The sequence below is a fragment of the Xiphophorus maculatus genome, chromosome 8 (genome assembly GCF_002775205.1).
Source record: "Xiphophorus maculatus strain JP 163 A chromosome 8, X_maculatus-5.0-male, whole genome shotgun sequence".
NCBI classification, from domain to species: Eukaryota; Metazoa; Chordata; class Actinopteri; order Cyprinodontiformes; family Poeciliidae; genus Xiphophorus; species Xiphophorus maculatus.
Window position 1 is genome coordinate 841422 of NC_036450.1, and position 22773 is coordinate 864194.

The 22773-nt window shown below is 50.7% G+C and overlaps 2 protein-coding genes across 3 annotated transcripts; one reads left to right on the forward strand and one right to left on the reverse strand.

Annotated features, from left to right (window-relative positions):
• Positions 1-5514: 5514 nt before the first annotated feature.
• Positions 5515-10378, forward strand: capsl (calcyphosine like). Its single transcript, XM_005815404.2, has 5 exons — positions 5515-5717; positions 6353-6491; positions 7481-7658; positions 7875-8084; positions 8745-10378. The coding sequence occupies exons 2-5, from the start codon at positions 6355-6357 to the stop codon at positions 8844-8846; spliced, it is 627 nt and encodes a 208-aa protein (XP_005815461.1). The 5' UTR covers positions 5515-5717; positions 6353-6354; the 3' UTR covers positions 8847-10378.
• Positions 10379-10530: 152 nt separating this feature from the next.
• On the reverse strand, positions 10531-13844 carry il7r (interleukin 7 receptor). Of its 2 annotated transcripts, none has more exons than XM_023337948.1 (8): positions 13706-13844; positions 13224-13353; positions 12997-13151; positions 12189-12340; positions 11955-12111; positions 11769-11880; positions 11630-11702; positions 10531-11564 (listed from the first exon to the last, which is right to left on the reverse strand). In XM_023337948.1, exons 1-8 carry the CDS (start codon positions 13809-13811, stop codon positions 11199-11201), a joined length of 1251 nt encoding a protein of 416 aa, XP_023193716.1. In that variant the 5' UTR covers positions 13812-13844; the 3' UTR covers positions 10531-11198. The 2 variants fall into 2 exon arrangements, with proteins under 2 accessions (XP_023193716.1, XP_023193715.1); XM_023337947.1 differs by having other exon boundaries at positions 11769-11883.
• Positions 13845-22773: the final 8929 nt, after the last annotated feature.

A 22773-nucleotide genomic window follows, 5' to 3' on the forward strand; every position in this document is an offset into this window, starting at 1 on the left:
GGGCATACTTGTTGCTCCCATCTCGGCGCCTGTACGTTGGGGTTTACCCCGGTGAACGAGAGGGTAGCATCCCTCCGCCTACGGGTGGGGGGACGGATCGTTTGTGCTTACGGGCCGAACGACAGTTCAGCTTATTCACCCTTCTTGGAGTCCTTAGAGGGGGTACTGGAGAGTGCTCCTCCTGGGGACTCCCTTGTTCTCCTGGGGGACTTCAACGCTCACGTGGGCAATGACAGTGAGACTTGGAGGGGCGTGGTTGGGAGGAACGGCCCCCCGATCTGAACTCGAATGGTGTTCTGTTGTTGAACTTCTGTGCTCATCATGGATTGTCCATAACGAACACCATGTTCAGTCATAAGGGTGTCCATATGTGCACTTGGCACCAGGACACCCCAGGCTGCAGTTCGACGATCGACTTTGTCATCGTTTCATTGGATCTGCGGCCGTATGTCTTGGACACTCGGGTGAAGAGAGGTGCGGAGCTGTCCACTGACCACTACCTGGTGGTGAGCTGGCTCCGGTGGTGGGGGAGGAAGCCGGTCAGGCCTGGCAGGCCCAAACGTGTTGTGAGGGTCTGCTGGGAACGTCTGGTGGAAGCTTTAACTCCCATCTCCGGCAAAACTTCGAACACGTTCCAGGGGAGGTGGGGGACATGAAGTCTGAGTGGACCATGTTTCGTGCCTCCATTGTCGAGGCGGCCGATCGGAGCTGTGGCCGCAAGGCTGCATGTCGCGACGGCAACCCTCGAACCCGTTGGTGGACACTTTCGGTTAGGGATGCCGTCAGGCTGAAGAAGGAGTCCTATCGGGCCTTTTCGGCCTGTGGGACTCCGGAAGCAGCTGATGGGTACTGGCAGGCGAAGCAGCGTGTGGCTCGGGTGGTTGCTGAGGCAAAACCTCGGGCGTGGGAGGAGTTTGGAAAGGCCATGGAGAAAGACTTCCGTACGGCTTCGAGGCGATTCTGGTCCACCATCCAGCGTCTCGAGGGGGGGAAGCAGTACGGCACCAACACTGTTTATAGTGGGGATGGTGTGCTGCTGACCTCTACTCGAGACGTTGTGGGCCGGTGGGCAGAATACTTCAGAGACCTCCTCAATCCCACCAACATGCCTTCCATTGAGGAAGCTGAGCCTGGGGACTCTGGGTTGGGCTCTCCAATCTCTGGGGACGAGGTCGCCGAGGTGGTTAAAAAGCTCCTCGGTGGCAGGGCTCCGGGGGTGGATGAGATTCGCCTGGAGTTCCTTAAGGCTCTGGATGTTGTAGGGTTGTGTTGGCTGACGCGACTCTGCAATATTGCATGGACATCGGGGGCAGTTCCCCTGGATTGGCAGACTGGGGTGGTGGTCCCCCTGTTCAAAAAGGGGGACCGGAGGGTGTGCTCCAATTATAGAGGGGTCACACTCTTAAGCCTCCCTGGCAAGGTCTATTCAGGGGTCCTGGAGAGGAGGGTCAGTCGGATAGTCGAACCTCGGATTCAGGAAGAGCAGTGTGGTTCTGGTTCTGGTTGTGGAACACTGGACCAGCTCTACACCCTCGGCAGGGTCCTGGAGGGTGCATGGGAGTTCGCCCAACCGGTCTACATGTGTTTTGTGGACTTGGAGAAGGCGTTCGACCGTGTCCCTCGGGGAGCCCTGTGGGGTCCTTCCACCACATCTTGTTCATATTTATGTTTTCTTTGTATTATTTACAGCTTCAGTTTCTTTAAGTTGTTTCAGATTTTAGTTGATGTCTGGAGAATTCTTTTGTTTTTCTAAAAAATCTTATTTTTGTCACTTAAATATTCACTGATTATTGTTTGTGCTAAGCTAAAGTTAGTTTTGCTTTGTTTTACTTCATTTTGCATGTTTGTTCAGTTTCTCCAAGCAGGTTTTTGATCTTTGTGCTCAGAGTTCAGTTGACTTCAGTTCATTTGTTTCTTATACTTTGATTTATTTTTGCATTGACTCTTTAATTATCTTTTCTAAGTATTAAAATGGAAACTTGTTTCTGCTTTGAAGACTTTTTTGTCCTGGTTGGAGTCTGGTCTCTCACAGGTTTTAACGATCTAACTCTGCTTAGATTTAATATGTTAATGTGTGTATTTATTGATTTGATTGATTATTGAGTTTAAATCAGTTTCTCAGGCTGGAGCTGTTTCCACAGACAGCCTGTGGGGGCGCTACAGATGAGGGTGATGGAGCGGAGTCCTTCCAGAAGCTGCTCGGCTAGAAGAGAAACGACTTTAGATTAGAAATTATTTTACTGTTATTATTCAGAAAGTATCTGGAATTTTCTGTTAAATGTTAAATAATTGTTTTCTCCAATAAACCATTTAATTATCTATAAATTTCTGTCTCATTTCCTCATTTATTTAAAGAAATAATCTGAGGACTTTGCGCTTGGCTCTGAGTTTTATTGGCTCAGGGCGCCCCCTGCTGTCTGTGGCAGGTATAAACTCTGCTGGTTCACATGTTTCTGTTTGCTGAAGGACAAAGAAACATCCAGAAAACCCAGTTCATATCTACACCTCTCTGTCCTCACAGCCTGAAGCCTGAAGGTCAGGATGAAGGTCAAACCGAAGGTCAGGATGAAGGTCAAGATGAAGGTCAAACTGAAGGTCAGGATGAAGGTCAAGATGAAGGTCAAACTGAAGGTCAGGATGAAGGTCAGGATGAAGGTCAAACCGAAGGTCAGGATGAAGGTCAAACTGAAGGTCAGGATGAAGGTCAAACTGAAGGTCAGGATGAAGGTCAAACTGAAGGTCAGGATGAAGGTCAAACTGAAGGTCAAACTGAAGGTCAGGATGAAGGTCAAACTGAAGGTCAGACTGAAGGTCAGGATGAAGGTCAGGATGAAGGTCAGACTGAAGGTCAGGATGAAGGTCAGGGACCAGCTGGATGAGCTGAATCTAATATTTGTGTTCTGTTTCTCCTTCTTCCCAAAGATCCGTTGGAGCTGCTGCCTTCAGAATCCATCCATGTGGTTCTGGTTCGGTGGTTTACAGAACCGGCAATTTCCGGTAAGCTTCATATTTCACCGGTTTGTTGTTGAACTGGAGCATTAAACACATCAAGGTAAATGTTAGCAATTTGAAAACTTCAACAGGATCCATGAATCCAGACAGGACTTTGTTGAGAATCCAGAACCTCTGGACACGAACAGAACAGAACCAGGATCTGATGGTTAAAGTCTGGGTGACTTTAATTTTCATTTTAAAAAAACACTTGGCCTATTAAAGAATCACTTTAATCATAATCTTTTTACTTAAAGAAGACTTTTGGTTTCTACACATTTAAATAGCATCTTCTTTATGTGTTAAGAAATAATATTTAAATAACATGCAGACAAACTTTCACAAGCCAACAAAACAAAACTGACTTCAAAATCTTTGCAAATAATATTAATAGAACTAATTACTGCACTGTTGCCTGTAACAATAGCAGCTCACTTTTTAAGTCATACTAGACGCAAATTACATTCTTATAATGTTTTTTCAATGTAATAATAAAAAATATTCAAAATAACAAAAACAGACACTTTTCAAAAGTGTCTACGTTTATCCAGGACTGGATGAAGAGAAATTATTCTGTGGATCATCCATAAAATATCAAACTTCATTCCATCAACGAATGTAACATGAAGGAAACATATTCCAGACGTCGCTCCAGGTAATTACAAATATTTATGAAAACTTGGACGTTTCATCAGTCAGTGAAATTCCCCTGGACTCCCTGGACAGAGCGAGGAAAGTGAGGATTCATCCTGTGAGTGGGAGACTTTTCCTAACGGGTCCGACTCGCTCTGTTTGGCTCAAGTTCTGGTTGGAACCAGAACTTCAACCAGACCAGGCTAACATCTTCTGTTAGCCGTTACTTTGTTACGTTAGTCATTTCAAAGGAATCTGTGGAAAAGATAATCAGTAAATAAATATAAATCAAATTCAAATAATGTTTTTATTGTTGTTTATGCAATAATACCTAGTATGTCTGTGCTTATAAATAAAAATGGTCCACTGATGATCTGGAAAGCAGACAGTCAGAGAGTCGCTGCTGTCTGGTGAAGGTCCAACGTTTCCCTAAAGAAGAGAAACGTTGAAGTTATGAGGAACCAAAATATGAATCATGAATCAATGTAAATTCTGTTAGAACCATATCAGGATGCTGCTTACAGATATTGTATGATAACCATGTTTCTTGGTCAAGTTTTCCTTTAATAAATGTCTTAGCTCAGGCAAACAGCCTGATCTAAGGTTTTTATCTGTGCTATAAAATAATAATATAAGTCTAGAAATGAAAATAATGCATCACAAACAGAACGTATGCCACCTACATATTTAGTTGTTTGATTTTTAGGGATTTTTTATTCTTTTCAAACAGCAACTTCTTAATTAAGAAGAGTGTGAAGGTCTGACTGGGTCATGAACTAAAATGCTCTTAATTACTTCAACTTATTTCCATAGGAAATGATTTAATAATTATAATAATGAACTTGTTTATAACACATTTTACATGTATAGAAATCTCAATTCAAGTTCATTATTAAAGCACATTTCATCAAAACAGCATCTCAAATCATTCACACCATCAAAATATCAGCTGCCAATTATGAAACAAGCATTAAACAGTAGATTTTGTTCAAAATCAAGCAAATACAGATGAAATATTAATGAATGTTTCAGTTGCTGCTAATCTAAAGCAGTTCTAACCAGCTGGATGTTTAGTCTAGATTATTAATCCGCTCAGTGATTTATAAACTAGCAGCAGTTTAAAGTTTATAGTAACAGCAGAACTCCAGGAATATTATATGATCAGAGGAAACCAATCAGTGATTCAACTAAACAATTAAATTTGATTGTTAGCAACAAACCTGAGAAACAACAGTAAACAGTAACAGTTGATCAATAAGCCAGAGACACAGTTTCAAGACAATAATGGTAGTTTAATAAAACGTATGTGAACAAAAAGTAGAAAGTTACAAAATGAATCCAACTACTGAGGCTAACAGGCCGGTTCTGGACGGGAGGCGAAAACCCGAGAAATCACTGAAGTTAAACTTCAACAGGACGAACATCCAGGCCCAAACACACACACACACACACACACACACACACACACACACACACACACACACACACACACACACACACACACACACACACACACACACACCTGTCCTGTCATTCACACAGCAGGTGTGTGTGTTTCGGTCACTGCTGGTTTTATTCCTCAACACATTTGTAAATGTTAAGAAAGAATAAAACTTTACTGCCACCAAGATGGAAATATTTTGTCTCCAAACAGAAACAGAAATACATTTACATCATCAATCTGCATATTAATTCATTTGTTTTGTTAATAATAGTTATTGCACTGGGGATAAATGTTTTTTCAGAGCAGATTAGATCTTTATGAAGTTTTTATAAACTTCCTGTCTGGTTCGGTCTGTCCTCTGCTGCTGCCTGGTCCTGGTTCCGAATCCGGTTCCGGTTCCGGTTCTGCTTTTATGCTGAATAATATCCTATAAACTCAAAACTAAACAAACAGTGAGCCTGAGCGTTTCTGGGCTTTTATTGGCTCCTTTGTTTCCTAACAAACATGACGTCACCGCTATAGACAGAGCAGCCAATCAGAGCCCAGAGCAGCTGGTCTCTATGGTAACGACGGATCGTTTGGAGCAGAGCAGGGTCGGACTGAAGCTGAGAACAAACTGGTTCAACTGGGAGAACTGGAGCAGAAACTGGTGAGTCCGAGCCGCTGATTGGTTCATCGTTTGTTTGTTTGTGTCGCTGCGCGCGCAGCGGCGGCTGCTGCTTCCTGTTCCAGAGATAAACATCAGAGTTTCAGGCCTCCGCACCTGGAGCAGACCTTCACAATAAAAGCACAGAACACTGAGGCCAGTTCCTCCTTCTGACCAGCAGGTGGCGCCATCAGATAAACAGAAACTTTAGATAATCCGAACATTTCTGATCCAAGTTGTGATGGTTCTGGATTTAATCTGGTTCTGATGCTGTATCAATAAAACTGATATTATTATTGATACTTTATTAACTATTTACACATTTTCAGTCATAAAAAGAGAAGAATTTATGGTTTAAAAGCTGAAAAAATAAAAACAAATTATATTTTGTTGTTTCTTGATTGAAAAAAAAAAGAGCCAAAATTTCATTCTGTCATAAAAAGAACTGGCTTTACGACAGAACCAGAACCAGAACCAGAACTCTTTCCAACAGGCGTCCATCCAGGAACTGTCTCTGTGATGGACCTGGTACCAGAACCAGAACCAGAACCGACCCTCTGGTACCAGAACCAGAACCAGAACCGACCCTCTGGTACCAGAACCAGAACCAGAACCGACCCTCTCTGTGTCGCTGTCAGTCATGGCAGGAACGTCCAGACACGACCGAGCGATGGCCCAGAAGGCCAAGCAGCAGCTGTCGGGATGTTCTGACCCGGTGGAGCGGCTCCGGCTGCAGTGTCTGACCCGAGGCTCGTCTGGGATCAAAGGCCTAGGCAGGTAAGCCCCGCCCACCTCACTCACCTGGTTGCAGCAGTTCTGACCACAGTGGAGCCGGGTCAGAACCGGGTCAGAACCGGGCCACAGTGGCTCTCAGATGCAGAAACATCAAAGTTTGGAAACGTTTCTTCAATCCGCCTGGAACCAGAGAAAAGAAACGAGAAAACGACGACATTTAAAATGATATTTATAAAATATGTTTATAATGTTTATAAAACATTTATTACTAAAGTTTAAACTAATAAACTTCATGAAGAAACTGAAACACTGATAAAGGTTTTAACGTCTGCAGGTTCAGTTCAGTACAAACAGAACTGACCCAAAACACAAGTACTTTAGTTACTGCAGTACTCTGATTACTCCAGTAATACTCTGATTACTCCAGTAATACTCTGATTACTCCAGTAATACTCTGATTACTCCAGTATTCGTACTGAGTTCTGTGTGTCTGCAGTAGTCATGCTGCGGGCTGTGCTGACTCGGCGTTGCTGCAGGATGTTGTTGTTTTCCTCGTTCTGTTGCTGTTGGTGGTTTCCAGCTGCTGATCTCAGTTCTGTAGTACTCTGTGGTACTCTGTGGTACTCTGTGGTACTCTGTGGTACTCTGAGCTCATTTACTACATCAGATCAGCAGTTTGTGATCGTAGTTTCTCGGTTCGGCTCTAAATGTGTCATCATGGCTGAGAACTAGAAACCACAAACACATTAACAGTTTTTGTACAGATGGTAGAATAAAAAAGTATTTTTACTTCCTGTATTTTTGTTCTCAGTTTTAGTTTTAGTGAGAATCTGTCAACAAATCTGCAGATACTTTAAAACCTGAAAACTTTTAGTTCAGCAGTTTGTAGTTTCAGGTCATTTTCGCTGTGATCCAGTTTCTAGAGGCAGTTTTTCCCGAACATAGAGGACGCCTCTGTTTGTGGAGCGTGTAGCTGTGACGTGTGGCGGCCAGTAGGGGCGCTGTGGCTCCAACAGTCTGTTTCCTGTCAGGACCTTCAGGATCATGGACGACAACGAGAACCGCTCCCTGGACTTCAAGGAGTTCCTGAAGGGCCTGAACGACTACGGGCTGCTGATCGAGAAGGACGAGGCCTCCGCCTTGTTCCGCCACTTCGACCGCGATGGCAGCGGCTCCATCGACTTTGACGAGTTCCTCATCACCCTGAGGGTAAACCAGTAAACCCAGTAACACCAGTACCACCAGGCAGAAACATCTATCAGAAAAACATGTTGAATGATTTTAAATGAAGACCTGTCCTGGTCTCATTGGCCTCCTGTCTTTGGTTTTAATCGTCCGGCTGCTCGGTGAAACCCGGTGTCTGTTCTGACCTCAGAACCAACTGGTTCCACTGGTTTAGCCTGAACTCGTCCCTCTGTCCTGCAGCCTCCCATGTCCAAGTCTAGGATGGAGGAGGTGATGGAGGCGTTCAGGAAGCTGGATAGGACCGGAGACGGCGTGATCACCGTGGACGACCTGAGGGGCGTCTACAACGCCAAGTACCACCCAAAGTACCAGAACGGGGAGTGGACCGAGGAGCAGGTGTTCCGGACCTTCCTGGACAGCTTCGACTCTCCGTACGACAAAGACGGGAAGGTACGGGAATGAATCCGTGGTTCAGGGTCTGACGGTCAGAGAAACATGCAGAACCAGAAACCTGATGGGAGAGCAGGCAGGAGGAATCTTTGGCTCCGGTTCTGATTTATTTTTGTTCTGGCTGGTGGTTTTGTTCATGGGTCCAGTTTCAGGGATCCACCTGAAGGAGATCAGAGAAAATGTTGGATGCTTTAAACCACACAGTTCATTCTCCCACCTCAGCTGATCTTCTTGGTGCTAGCATTAGCATTAGCATTAGCTAGCTATGTCTGCAGGTCTCCTGCCGACGTTTGGACCAGAACCAGACAGAATGCTCAGTTTGGTTCTGGTGCTGGGCACGTTCTGATTCGGTTCTGGTAGACCACTTCATCCCTCAGCAGAACTTTCCTGGATCCAGTTCCTCGGTTCCATGTCCAGGTTTTTTTGTTTTGGTTGTTTTTATTTTTCTACACATTAAGACACTAAAATCCAGAGGTCAGGACTTCCTCCTGACCTCTGACCTTTACCTTCCTGTATTTTACCTGCGGCTCAGTAGGATGATGTCTACACTGATCTACTCTGGGTTTCTCCAGTTTTCTCTCGGTCCAGAGAACGTTGAACAGAACCGATTGTGGACCCGCTCCTCTTCCTCACTGACCGTCTTCATCCTCTGACCTCCAGGTGACCAAAGAAGAGTTCCTGAACTACTACAGCGGCGTCAGCGCCTCCATCGACAGCGACGCCTACTTCATCCTGATGATGAGGAACGCCTGGAAGCTCTGAGGCCGCATGAGCTATGACTCATTTATAACGATGATATTAATGTTTTACAGTGATCACTATTTATAATGATAATGTTTTACAGTGATCACTATTGATAATAATAATGTTTTACAGTGATCACTATTGATAATATTGATGTTTTACAGTGATCACTATTGATAATATTGATGTTTTACAGTGATCACTATTGATAATATTGATGTTTTACAGTGATCACTATTGATTATAATATTAATGTTTTACAGTGATCACTATTTATAATAATAATGTTTTACAGTGATCACTATTGATAATATTGATGTTTTACAGTGATCACTATTTATAATGATAATGTTTTACAGTGATCACTATTGATTATAATATTAATGTTATTAATGGTTTATGGTAATCACTGATATCAAATAATTGATTTCCATCTTTATGAAGTTTTACTTCAACATTTCAACAGAAACTTTTCATTTTTTACTTTATTGTTCATAATCAATAATTGGTTAATGATGGTTAAATAAAGGTCCTAGTTCAAACCTGGCAGTATGTACAGAACATTAATGGAGACAAAGCAGAGTCGTACATTCTGGTCTGGATGCTCGTGACGTTTGGACCGGGTCGGATTTTACAGCAGCAGCGCCGACCCGACCCGACCACAATCAGAACAAACAGGTCGCCGTGGCAACAGGAAGTCCCCACTCAGCACGCGATGCGTTTGAGTGCTGCAGGGGAAACGAGACTCTGCAGCAGCAGCAGGTTCTGGACGGGCCCAGAACCGGACGGGTCCGGTTGGGAGCAGCTTCTAAAGAAGGTCTCTGATGTTTCCACAGGTTCTACTGCTGTTAGGAACCAGAACCCAAACAGAACCGGGTCAAACAACAGAACATGTAGAACTCTGAAGGTTCTGGAGGCTGAACATGACCGGCAACCAGCTGGTTTCCATGGAAACCGGCAACCAGCTGGTTTCCATGGAAACCGGCCTTTATAATCACTTCGACCCAATCTGTACTGTGATTGGCTTCTGACCTGGTTCTGACCCAAATGATCGGACTGAATGCTGATTCTTTGGTTCCTTCAGATGACCTTCGATCTGAACTGAACGGATCAGAACCAGAGGAACCATTCTGTGTCTTGGTTCTGTTGGGTTTGGTTCTGCTGATGGATCAGTTCCATCAGGAGGTTCTGGTGCCGGATGAAGGATGTCTATCAGAACCTTCTTATTGGTTCTGATCAGGTCTCTGAGGTTCCCTGCTGAGATCAGAACTTTGGGTCCAGAACCACCAGAACAGGTCAAATGGACCACCTGGTTCTGCTGCCATGTTCCACCAACAGAACCTTCTGGTTTCACTGAGCTTCATGGAAAACCAAAGTCCATTTGGACCTGCAGCAGAACCTGTGAAAGCAGCAGAACCAATTTGATCCAAATGTTCAGAACCAGCAGCAGGTCCAGTCTGAGACAGAGACATAACAGGAGATGATGATAATAATGATAATAACAATGATAACAATGATAATAACAATGATAACAATGATAATAACAATGATAATAATGATAATAACAATGATAACAATGATAATAACAATGATAACAATGATAATAACAATGATAATAATGATAATAACAATGATAACAATGATAATAACAATGATAACAATGATAATAACAATGATAATAATGATAATAACAATGATAATAATGATAATAACAATGATAATAATGATAATAACAATGATAATAACATGAGAGTAAAGCCATAATAACAGAATAAATTGGTCAGAATGATCTTGTGATTTTATTAAAGTTCCTCCATTTAAAGTGTTTTTTTTTAATCTTATCTTTGTGTTAAAATGAGGAACATCTTTATGGATTTTATAAATAAGGAAATGTTTCATGTTTTATCATATCAGCCTCAGATTATCAGTGAGCCGTTTATCTGATAATATCTGATAACGTTTATATTCTGATAATATTATAACTTTATTCTGCATATTAAATCATTTTTATCCTCATTCAGGCTCTTATTGGATCAAACTAAAACCAAATCGTTTCCTGAGCCAATCAGAGACAGTCAGAGGAGAAGCTGGGCTCTGATTGGCTGCCGTCGGCCATGTGACTCGTCCTGTTAGTGTGAATGTGAGCGCTGGGACCAGTAAGAGGAACTGGTTGTTCTCAGGTTCTGGGGGACTGGGATCCCACCGACCGGGTCCAGTCAGGAAGCAGCAATATGAGGTCAAAGGTCAAATACTGAGAGGAGCCCTGATGAATAAACAGAGATGCCAGAGGAAGGGTCAAAGGTCGTATGAGTCCAGCAGAGGCAACAGAAGGACAGATGAGACGTCGGTCGTCCAGCTGGTGGCGCTGTGCTACTGGTTCTGGTAGAAGCTGGACATGGTGACGTAGGCCTCCTCCTGCCCCGGGCCGCCGCGCCGACCCAGGAGGTTCTGGGACTCGTCTTCGGGCCGCGGGACGTCGACGGGGGACGGGGCGCCGCCGGGGACGCAGCCGTCCTCGCAGCTCAGCAGCGCCGAGACCTCCAGCTCCTCGGTGCCGGCGCTGGAGGCGCTGCTGTGGGAGGAGCCGGAGCCGGATCCGGACTGGGACCCGGCGGCGGACCCGGTCCCGGTTCCGGAGGGCCTCCTGCGTGGCTCCGCCTCCTCCGCCTGCAGCTTCTCCAGCGGCAGGACGCGCAGGGAACTGAAGACTTCGTGGTGGAGGTCCAGCAGCAGGCCCTGGGGAGCGGCAGAGGGTTAGGCGGGTTCTGGTGTGAGCAGAACCTGCTGGTTCAGGAAGTCACCTTGTTGGGTTTGCAGATCTGGACCAGCGCCTGCTTGGGGTGCGGGATGCTGGGCCACATGTAGGAGAAGATCCTGAGAGAAACAGGAAGTTAGGAACCAGAGACACACCCGGAGCTCCGGCCGGACTTGGGGTCCTACCCCGTCTTCCAGAAGACGACGATGCAGCACAGAACCACCAGCACAGACACGGAGCTCAGGACGAGTCGGGAGACGGTCCGCTCCGACTCGTCTGGACTCGGCGGCTTCTCCTCTGCTGAAGGACAGGAAATGATGTCAGCGGCTGCAGCTCAGAGCTCTCCGCCGCTGGAGGTCCGGCGTTCTCACCGGGCGGCGTGTGGAAGGAGAACTCGGGGCTCCAGGCGCTCCAGGTTCCCTGCAGAACTCCGACCGGGATGGACCGGACCCTGACCCGGTACTCAGAGTCCTGACGGAGGTGCTGCCTGTCGATCTGCAGGAAGTTCTTAGACGAGACGTTCTGGGTCTGCGGGACGAGATCAGTGGGAGGTCAAACATCCAGCAGAGGTCAGAGGTCAGACTCTGCGGTAGCGCCGACGGTACCATGTTGCTGCCGTCGGTCCACAGGTTGAGCTGGAAGCTCTGGGTGTTCAGGTTCAGGTAATCTTTCCTGTAGGGGATCTGGAAGTAGATCACAGCCCGGTTCATCACCGGATCCATCGTCACGTTGACGATCCACGGACTTCTGGGCTTCACTGGAACACAGAGCAGCAGGTTCTGAAACATTAGCACTTTAGCTAATTTGACCTGAAAGTTAAAATGAACTTTCTGGATAGTCTGAGTTAATGTTACCCAACATGCAGGTGTAAGAAACTCTGCTTTTAGCATACAAGCTAACATTAGCGTTAGCTCTTGTTAGCTCTTGTTAGCTTATATGCTAATATTACTGCACCAACCAGAGTAGTTTTAGGTCGTTTCTGTTGAACGTGTGATCAGCGTTTTGTTCGTTTGAATCTGTTTAGTCGTTGATTTAAAGTTTTTTCTTGTTGATTTTGGTTTTCATTTCATTTCTGAAAGTTTTCCTCAAACATTCCAACCTTCTCGCTGCTTTTTCACAGGAAATGTGATTCTTTATGTTTTAGCATGTTTGAAATAAATTCAATATTTCATTTTTTGTGACAAACCAACAGAACTATATATAGACTGGAAGGAAAACGAGTTTAAACGTTTTAAACATTTAAATCTGAAAAGTGTGGGGTGCCTGTGTGCGGGAAATGCTGAAGAAGCTCTGGTTTCTGTTTCAGGGTGTCGGAGTAAAGAGGTTAGGATATGAAACTGTTTCACCTCGACGCTGAGACTCGTGAATGGTTTTGTGGCGTTGTGGGCCGGAGCGGCCCGGTTCTGGACTCACCGATCTTCTGCAGCAGGACGGTGGCCGAAAGCCGTCCTCCTCCCCGCCGGTGGACCGTCACGTTGGCGACGGCCACTGGACACAGACCGCTCACCGTGTCTCCGTGAGTCCTCACACATTTCTCCACCGTCCTGTCGTTCTGCCTCCTCACCTGGCTGCAGACGAGCAGAAGGTTCTGTCAGGTTCTGTCGGGTTCCGTCAGGAGGAGCCGCAGCCCAGAGCCTCACCACACGATCATCTTGTCGATGGCGTCTCTGTCTCCGTCCTCGTCGTCCTCGTCTCCGTGGCGACCCAGCACCTGGCAGGTCAGGTTGTTCGCAGAGACGCTGACATGAGAGCTGCAGCTGAGGCCCGGTTCTGGCAGGAAGCAGAACCACAACCACAGACAGCAGGGGACCAGTCAAAGTTCTGCCTCAACCAGCCAGTTATTCATGTTTGATTCTCAGCTTTAAGTCAGAAACCAGAAACAAATGATTCACTGAACAAATCAAACACTTTGATCTTCTGATCAGCTGATCAGGGTTTCGGCTGTTTTGCACTTTCTTCCACATCAGACAGAAGCTGGTGTCTGGAACCAGAACCAGAACCAGAACCAGTTTCTCTAAGGTCCTTCCTGCCGCAGACAGCAGAGATGTTCCTGTGTGTTTCTGACCCAGCGGTCTGGTTCTGCTCGGTTCTGTTTGGGCCAGTCGGGTCCAGTGGGTCTCACCTGAGTCCGGGTCGCGGTCCCCGCTCTGGGCCCGGCTCCGGGCCGCCTGCAGCAGCAGCAGCAGCAGCATCAGGACGCTCGTCCAGCCAGGCAGCATCGTCTCCATGCAGCAGCACTAACTCACCTGTTCTCCGCTCGCCCTGAACTGCTGCGGCGCCGCGGCGTTCAGCAGCAGCAGCAGGCGGGGGAGGGGCCAGTCGGCAGAGGAAGGAGAGAGGCGGCGCCGGGTTCATGAGGTTTCAGCTACAGGAAGTTTGAGGATCAAAAAACATCTTGATAAGCAGGAGAATGATTGGCCAGGAGAGCAGCTTCTGTTCCTGAGACACACCATGCTGCAGCTGCTGCAGCACACCATGCTGCTGCAGCACATTATGCTGCTGCAGCACACCATGCTGCTGCAGGACATTATGCTGCTGCAGGACACCATGCTGCTGCAGCACATTATGCTGCTGCAGTCAGAGATACTGCAGCACATGATGAAGTTCATTTGGGTTCCCCTTTGCAGCAGGGAGCTGCAGCAAGGTCCCAGGGGTCAGAGGTCAGCCTGCAGGGAGCTGCAGCAGAACCTGGTGGAAATAAATTCATGTCAACCAGAACCAGAACCAGAAATAGCAGCTGGTGGTCACATGATGCCATCAGTAGAGACCACAAAGCTATCAGCTGCAGCGATCAGAACCTGCAGCAGAACCCGACCCGCTAACCACTTCCTGTCTGTCTGAGCTGCTTTGTTTGGAAACGAGGCCAAGATGAAGATGAAGATGAAGATGAGACGCCCTGAGACGTCGCCGGCAGGAAAATGGGTCACATGACCACCAGAACCTTCTGACCCAATCAGGCCTCAGCCTCGGTTCTGCTGGGCCTGGCTGTGGTTCTGTTTCCATGGTGACGGCATCCTCTGCAGCAGGGCATGCTGGGAAAGCAACGAGTGAGCCGGGTCGGTTCTGGTTCTGAACAGTTCAGATCAAACTGAAGAATGTTCAACATGTTGTTCTGACAGAACCAGAACCAGAACCAGAACCAGAACCTTCCTCTGCCGGCTGCAGATGTTCGGATCCATAATGAAGAGAAAAATAATAAATCATAAATTAAGCTGCTCTGGGTAAAAAAGTTTCCCGTTTCTCACTGATCCTGAACGCATCTCCAGCTCAGGCTGGCAGACGGTTCTGGTTCTGGTTCTGGTCCAAACTGCGTCTCTGCTGCAGCTGAAGCTCCACCAGGTGAAGGTGCTGAAGGTTCTGTTTGTAGAACAGGAGACGGTCCCGAGTTATAAACGGGCCCCATACGGGTCGAGTTACTGAGAGAGTTATTAGTTATTGATCTAATACTGATTAATCTCTGAATGTGGGTCTGGTCTAATTCCTGGAGCATTGTCACCTTGGCAGGTTAAAGGTCATGACCCCTGACCTCTGACCCCAGGAGTTCACAGCAATGAAAGGAAAACACTGTAAAACTGAAATAAAACTTCAGGTGGAAACTAGAAAAGATTTTAGTTCATTTCACCAACATGGAGAAACTTTGGATCCAGAGAGTTCAGAGCCGTCTCCATGGAGACGGGTCTGGTTCTGCAGGTTGTTATGTGGCAGGGAGTCGGTGGGAGGAACCGGGCCCGGTTGGTTCTGTGTGGGCAGTTGCTGTGGTTACCGTGCTGCATTCAGGGTTCAGGAGGTGAGAAAATCCTGGAGAAGGAAAACATCCCAGAGGAACCGGGAGGAAGCTCTGTGGATCCAGGAGGTTCTGGCAGGTTCTGCAGATTCTGAGAGATTCTGGAGGTTCTGGCAGGTTCTGCCTCTCCGACCTGAACCGGCTGTGGGGTTCAGCTCTCCCCGCCTCCACCAAACCACAGGCTGAGGTTCGTATCTCGGCTCAGCATCCAAAACATCTTCAGCTGCGGTTTGGAGTCTCTGCTGCCGCTCGGGTTCTGACGGATCCGAAGAGTTGAGAGGAAACGCTCTGGATCTGCAGGAAAAACCTCGGAGTATTTAATCACAACCAGCTTCTATCGTCACTGAGCAGCAAACTTCACCTCAGCGCCGCCAGCGAGACAAACGGACCTGGGAAGACGGGCGGCGGTTTAAAGACGCGGCGTCATGAAAATAAACTTTATTGAATTATTCCTTCATCAAAACTCACCTGGATTGTTGCCGTGATTCTTTCAAGGCTTGCTTAAGACATCCTTTCATCTCCATGGCAACCATTCAGCTGCTAAACACCTTGTTGGACCTCAGGTGTTTAGCTCCTCCCCCACTCTGCTCCTCCAGACTAGCCAGCAGCAATTAGCAAACAGCTGCTGAGCTCGTTAAAGGAGCTGCTGCTCAGAAACGTTGGTGAAAACTTTAAAGGGTTAAAGAGGAGCCATGATGGGACAACTTCCTGGAGGCGGAGCTTCTTAAAGAGACAGAGGCAAAATTTCAAGGCATTAAACCAGGAAGTCAGATTTATTAAAGTCATATTTATGTGTATGTATGCAGTAACACAGTTACATGGCCCTTTAAAGTCCAATAAAATCCTCTGAGGAAGTTTCATGTTTTTGTATCTGTCGAACCCAGTCGTTGCCATGGCAATCCATAAAGGTGTCTGAACATGGAATCGATGGTATGAATGTGATCAGAAACATTCCTGCTGTTTTATTTCTTCATATCTGAGTTTGTTCAGAGGAATAAAAAGCAGCCAGGATGATATTAAAACTGGATCCATCACAAACATTTATTCACAATTCAGAAATCAGAGAAGCTTCCAGTGTTCAGATCCAACCCTGCAGAAATGAATCCATGAAGGATTAGAAGATTCAAGCCTGAAATGACTGAATGAATGTCGGCGCCTGGAGCGGATCGGAGAGGGTCGGAGCGGATCGTAGCGGGTCGGAGCGGATCGTAGCGGGTCGGAGCGGATCGGAGAGGATCGGAGCGGATCGGAGCGGATCGGAGCGGGTCGGAGCGGGTCGGAGAGGGTCGGAGCGGATCGGAGCGGGTCGGAGCGGATCGGAGAGGATCGGAGCGGATCGGAGAGGATCGGAGCGGGTCAGACAGGGTCGGAGCGGATCAGAGCGGATCGGAGCGGATCGTAGCGGGTCGGGGCGGATCGGAGCGGATCAGAGCGGATCAGAGCGGATCGGAGAGGATCGGATCGGAGTGGATCGGAGAGGATCGGATCGGAGCAGATCGGAGCGGGTCGGAGCGGATCAGAGCGGATCGGAGCGGATCGTAGCGGGTCGGAGCGGATCGGAGCGGGTCGGAGCGGATCGGAGAGGGTCGGAGAGGATCGGAGCGGGTCGGAGCGGGTCGGAGCGGGTCGGAGAGGGTCGGAGAGGGTCGGAGCGGATCGGAGCGGATCGTAGCGGGTCGGAGCGGATCGTAGCGGGTCGGAGCGGATCGTAGCGGGTCGGAGCGGATCGGAGAGGGTCGGAGCGGGTCGGAGCGGGTCGGAGCAGGTCGGAGCGGATCGGAGCGGGTCGGAGCGGATCGGAGCGGAGCGGATCGGAGAGGGTCGGAGCGGGTCGGAGCGGATCGTAGCGGGTTGGAGCGGATCGTAGCGGGTCGGGGCGGATCGGATCGGAGTGGATCGGAGAGGATCGGAGCGGGTCGGAGCGGGTCGGAGCGGATCAGAGCGGATCGGAGCGGATCGTAGCGGGTCGGAGCGGATCGTAGCGGGTCGGAGCGGATCGGAGAGGGTCGGAGCGGGTCGGAGCGGATCGGAGCGGGTCGGAGCGGATCGGAGCGGGTCGGAGCGGATCGGAGAGGGTCGGAGCGGGTCGGAGCGGATCGGAGAGGGTCGGAGCGGGTCAGAGAGGGTCGGAGAGGATCGGAGCGGATCAGAGCGGATCGGAGCGGGTCGGAGAGGATCGGAGAGGGTCGGAGCGGGTCAGAGAGGGTCGGAGAGGATCGGAGCGGATCAGAGCGGGTCGGAGCGGATCGGAGCGGATCGTAGCGGGTCGGAGCGGATCGTAGCGGGTCGGAGCGGATCGGAGAGGATCGGAGCGGATCAGAGCGGATCGGAGCGGGTCGGAGAGGATCGGAGAGGGTCGGAGCGGGTCAGAGAGGGTCGGAGAGGATCGGAGCGGATCGTAGCGGGTCGGAGCGGATCGTAGCGGGTCGGAGCGGATCGTAGCGGGTCGGAGCGGATCGGAGAGGATCGGAGCGGGTCGGAGCGGGTCGGAGAGGGTCGGAGCGGATCGGAGAGGATCGGAGCGGATCGGAGCGGGTCGGAGAGGATCGGAGCGGATCGGAGCGGATCGGAGCGGATCGGAGCGGGTCGGAGCGGGTCGGAGAGGGTCGGAGCGGATCGGAGAGGATCGGAGCGGATCGGAGCGGGTCGGAGAGGATCGGAGCGGATCAGAGCGGATCGGAGCGGGTCGGAGCGGATCGGATCGGAGAGGGTCGGAGCGGGTCAGACAGGGTCGGAGCGGATCGGAGAGGATCGGAGCGGATCGGAGCGGGTCGGAGCGGGTCGGCGCGGATCGGAGCGGGTCGGAGCGGATCGGAGAGGATCGGAGCGGATCGGAGCGGGTCGGAGAGGATCGGAGCGGATCGGAGCGGATCGGAGCGGATCGGAGCGGGTCGGAGCGGATCGGAGCGGATCGAAGCGGGTCGGAGAGGATCGGAGCGGATCGGAGCGGGTCGGAGAGGATCGGAGCGGATCGGAGCGGATCGGAGCGGATCGGAGCGGGTCGGAGCGGATCGGATCGGAGAGGGTCGGAGCGGGTCAGACAGGGTCGGAGCGGATCGGAGAGGATCGGAGCGGATCGGAGCGGATCGGAGCGGGTCGGAGCGGGTCGGCGCGGATCGGAGCGGGTCGGAGCGGATCGGAGCGGATCGGAGCGGGTCGGAGCGGGTCGGAGCGGATCGGATCGGAGTGGATCGGAGAGGGTCGGAGCGGGTCAGAGCGGATCGGAGAGGGTCGGAGCGGGTCAGAGCGGATCGGAGCGGATCGGAGCGGGTCGGAGAGGGTCGGAGCGGATCGGAGCGGGTCGGAGCGGATCGGAGAGGATCGGAGCGGATCGGAGCGGGTCGGAGAGGATCGGAGCGGATCGGAGCGGATCGTAGCGGGTCGGAGCGGATCGTGGCGGGTCGGGGCGGATCGGATCGGAGCGGATCGGAGTGGATCGGAGAGGATCGGAGCGGATCGGAGCGGGTCGGAGCGGATCGGATCGGATCGGAGAGGGTCGGAGCGGGTCGGAGCGGATCGGAGCGGGTCGGAGCGGATCGGATCGGAGCGGATCGGAGAGGGTCGGAGCGGGTCGGAGCGGATCGTAGCGGGTCGGAGCGGGTCGGAGCGGATCGTAGCGGGTCGGAGCGGATCGTAGCGGGTCGGAGCGGATCGGAGAGGATCGGAGCGGGTCGGAGCGGGTCGGAGAGGGTCGGAGCGGATCGGAGAGGATCGGAGCGGATCGGAGCGGGTCGGAGAGGATCGGAGCGGATCGGAGCGGATCGGAGCGGATCGGAGCGGGTCGGAGCGGGTCGGAGAGGGTCGGAGCGGATCGGAGAGGATCGGAGCGGATCGGAGCGGGTCGGAGAGGATCGGAGCGGATCGGAGCGGGTCGGAGCGGATCGGATCGGAGAGGGTCGGAGCGGGTCAGACAGGGTCGGAGCGGATCGGAGAGGATCGGAGCGGATCGGAGCGGGTCGGAGCGGGTCGGCGCGGATCGGAGCGGGTCGGAGCGGATCGGAGAGGATCGGAGCGGATCGGAGCGGGTCGGAGAGGATCGGAGCGGATCGGAGCGGATCGGAGCGGATCGGAGCGGGTCGGAGCGGATCGGAGCGGATCGAAGCGGGTCGGAGAGGATCGGAGCGGATCGGAGCGGGTCGGAGCGGATCGGAGAGGATCGGAGCGGATCGGAGCGGGTCGGAGCGGGTCGGCGCGGATCGGAGCGGGTCGGAGCGGATCGGAGAGGATCGGAGCGGATCGGAGCGGGTCGGAGAGGATCGGAGCGGATCGGAGCGGATCGGAGCGGGTCGGAGCGGATCGGAGCGGATCGAAGCGGGTCGGAGAGGATCGGAGCGGATCGGAGCGGATCGGAGCGGATCGGAGCGGGTCGGAGCGGATCGGATCGGAGAGGGTCGGAGCGGGTCAGACAGGGTCGGAGCGGATCGGAGAGGATCGGAGCGGATCGGAGCGGATCGGAGCGGGTCGGAGCGGGTCGGCGCGGATCGGAGCGGGTCGGAGCGGATCGGAGCGGATCGGAGCGGGTCGGAGCGGGTCGGAGCGGATCGGATCGGAGTGGATCGGAGAGGGTCGGAGCGGGTCAGAGCGGATCGGAGAGGGTCGGAGCGGGTCAGAGCGGATCGGAGCGGATCGGAGCGGGTCGGAGCGGGTCGGAGAGGGTCGGAGCGGATCGGAGCGGGTCGGAGCGGATCGGAGAGGATCGGAGCGGATCGGAGCGGGTCGGAGAGGATCGGAGCGGATCGGAGCGGATCGGAGCGGATCGGAGCGGGTCGGAGCGGATCGGATCGGAGTGGATCGGAGAGGGTCGGAGCGGGTCAGACAGGGTCGGAGCGGATCGGAGAGGATCGGAGCGGATCGGAGCGGATCGGAGCGGGTCGGAGCGGGTCGGCGCGGATCGGAGCGGGTCGGAGCGGATCGGAGCGGATCGGAGCGGGTCGGAGCGGGTCGGAGCGGATCGGATCGGAGTGGATCGGAGAGGGTCGGAGCGGGTCAGAGCGGATCGGAGAGGGTCGGAGCGGATCGTCCCTCCTGCGGAGCGTCAGCCAGGCGAGGAGCCGCAGCAGCCGGAGCGTTTGAAGCTGAGGCTGCGGCTTCCTGCTCCTCCTCTTCCTCTTCGCCTTCATCAGGCCTGCAGCTTCAACCTGCTGCTGCGTTTCTGTAGAAAGGTGATGCACGCCGTGCAGCGAGGCTCCACTTGTTGAGAAATGACTCCTCACCACATCCTCTTCCTCCAACCTCATCCTCTCACAACAACAAGCAGCTCCAGCTGAGCAGAGGCCGCTGTGCAGCGGGTCGGGCCGGCAGCGCCCCCTGCTGGGGGACCCGGGGCCGGCAGCGCCCCCTGCTGGGGGACCAGAGGTTGGTAGAGGACCAAAAACCATCCAAGTCAGAGTATCACGGCTTCAAGTAAAGATAAACGTCCAAGTTAGTAAAACATCTGCTGACATGTTGAGTAACTGATGAAATGATCAATAATTTAATATTTAAAAGCTGCATCATCAGACAAACCAAAATATAAAGTTATGTGGACATTTCTGTGTCTTAAGGACCAAAATGACAATAATCCATTTTGTTATATAATAAAGTAACAAAATGAGGCAGAAGAAAACTTTTAAAAATTACTTTTTTCTTTCAATATAAAAGTTATGAAACTTGAATAAAAACTGCAGTTTGTTCTTCATTCAGAGGATTTACTCACAGCGGGAAGAAAATCCAGGATGTTACCGAGAACGACGGACCAGACAGAGACAGTCCGGACCTGCCGGACCTGCCGGACCTGCTGGACACGTCCTTCCCTACAGACTCGGTCTGACTGTCAGTGGCTGCATAAAACTTATATTATCATATTCCATTAATGTCGACAAACAAATTTCATAATTGTGGTTTTCCACTAAATAAGAAACTATTAAAATCATCTGGACAGTTTAGAAACATGCAGCGCCATCGTCCTCCACCACTTCCTGTCCACTTCTTCTTCGTGGTTGGCGCCAGCGGAAACATCCGGTTTGTGATCGTGTGAAATCAATGTTTCTATTGCAGTTTTATGAAAAGTTCATTTCAAAACGGAAAGAAAGAAACTAAACACCCAGAGGCGAAACTTTATCCAGAAATCTGGTTTATTGTTGCTGAGTTTCGATTAAAGCAAATTTACTTTCAAAATGTCTTCACTCTGCAGGCGGCGGTACCGCTGGCTGCTCACTGGGAGTAGAACGGTACCACAGGCCGGTACCGTCTGGGTTCTGGTCCGCTGATGGCCGGGCAGAGACAACATGTCTTCCTCATTGTTTCCTCGTCTTCATCAACCAGAACCTCTGATTTGATGAACAGAACTTTGGCCCGGTTCTCAGACTCTCAAGCTGTTGTTGGCTGCTGTTGGTGGTTCGGACCTGAGCGGGTCGGCGGGCCGACGCAGAACCCTGCCGTGGTTCCGGGTGGTCCGTGGGCTCCCACAGGATGCCTGCTGGCGGCACCTGGCGGCAGGTAAACCGCAGACGGAGCCCCAGCGGCTGCAGCTGCTCCAACTGCCGCGGCGGCGCTGGGAACCCGCTGAGTTTCTGCTTCACAGCTCCAAACGTTTCCTGCTGATTCCTCTGCAGACCGAAGGAGGTGGTTCTACAGGAAACACGGCCCGTCCGGGACCGGAAGAGGTTCTGATCCGACATCCAGATTCCTCACAATGACGTCAGAGCAGATAAACATGGCGGACAGCTCCATAGTAACGCTTCATTACCCATAATCCATCTGGACTCAGCCGTCTTCTCTCTGGGCCTACTGGTGTTTGAACAGACTGGTTCGGTTCGGTCCGGCTGGTTTCTCTCATTATAGCTCTGCAGGCCTCCGGGCTCTATTGGATCATCAGAAACATAATAACTGTTATTAACGATCAAACCTCCAGCTGGACCCGGGTCTCCAGGGTTCTGGAGGAATCTGTCCCGGAATGGACCCACGGGCCAGAAGAACTTTTCCTGAGTGGGTTCTGGTTCTGGTTCTGTGCAACGTTCAGAACGTAGAAAACACAGAACAGGAAGTGTTATGGGACAAACAGGAAGTGCTATGGGACAAACAGGAAGTGCTATGGGACAAACAGGAAGTGTTATGGGACAAACAGGAAGTGCTATGGGACAAACAGGAAGTGCTATGGGACAAACAGGAAGTGTTAGGGGACAAACAGGAAGTGCTATGGGATGGACGTCCAGCAGATGGTCACTGTTACATCTGGCTGCAGCAGGAAAGTTATTTAATACATTTATGAATTCATAATTACAGGATGTAAAATCCACCAGTGAAAAGTTCTGCAGTTTGAATAATCCAGCTAAACTCAAAGTATTATACAGAAATATTAAAACCTTTATTACAGATGATGATGATGATGATGATGATGGTAGAAAGTTCAGCTGGTTTAAATATTT

What these genes read in the sequence shown, in the direction of transcription:
- capsl (XM_005815404.2), top strand. Translation starts at nt 6,355, where the DNA reads ATGGCAGGAACGTCCAGACACGACCGAGCGATGGCCCAGAAGGCCAAG. An exon ending in AGTTCCTCATCACCCTGAGG is followed by an intron (nt 7,659 to 7,874) that starts GTAAACCAGTAA and finishes TCTGTCCTGCAG; the next exon opens with CCTCCCATGTCCAAGTCTAG. An exon ending in CGTACGACAAAGACGGGAAG is followed by an intron (nt 8,085 to 8,744) that starts GTACGGGAATGA and finishes TCTGACCTCCAG; the next exon opens with GTGACCAAAGAAGAGTTCCT.
- il7r (XM_023337947.1), bottom strand. Translation starts at nt 13,811, where the DNA reads ATGGAGACGATGCTGCCTGGCTGGACGAGCGTCCTGATGCTGCTGCTG. An exon ending in CGTCCTGCTGCAGAAGATCG is followed by an intron (nt 12,341 to 12,996) that starts GTGAGTCCAGAA and finishes TCTGTGTTCCAG; the next exon opens with TGAAGCCCAGAAGTCCGTGG. An exon ending in GTCGTCTTCTGGAAGACGGG is followed by an intron (nt 11,703 to 11,768) that starts GTAGGACCCCAA and finishes TGTTTCTCTCAG; the next exon opens with GATCTTCTCCTACATGTGGC.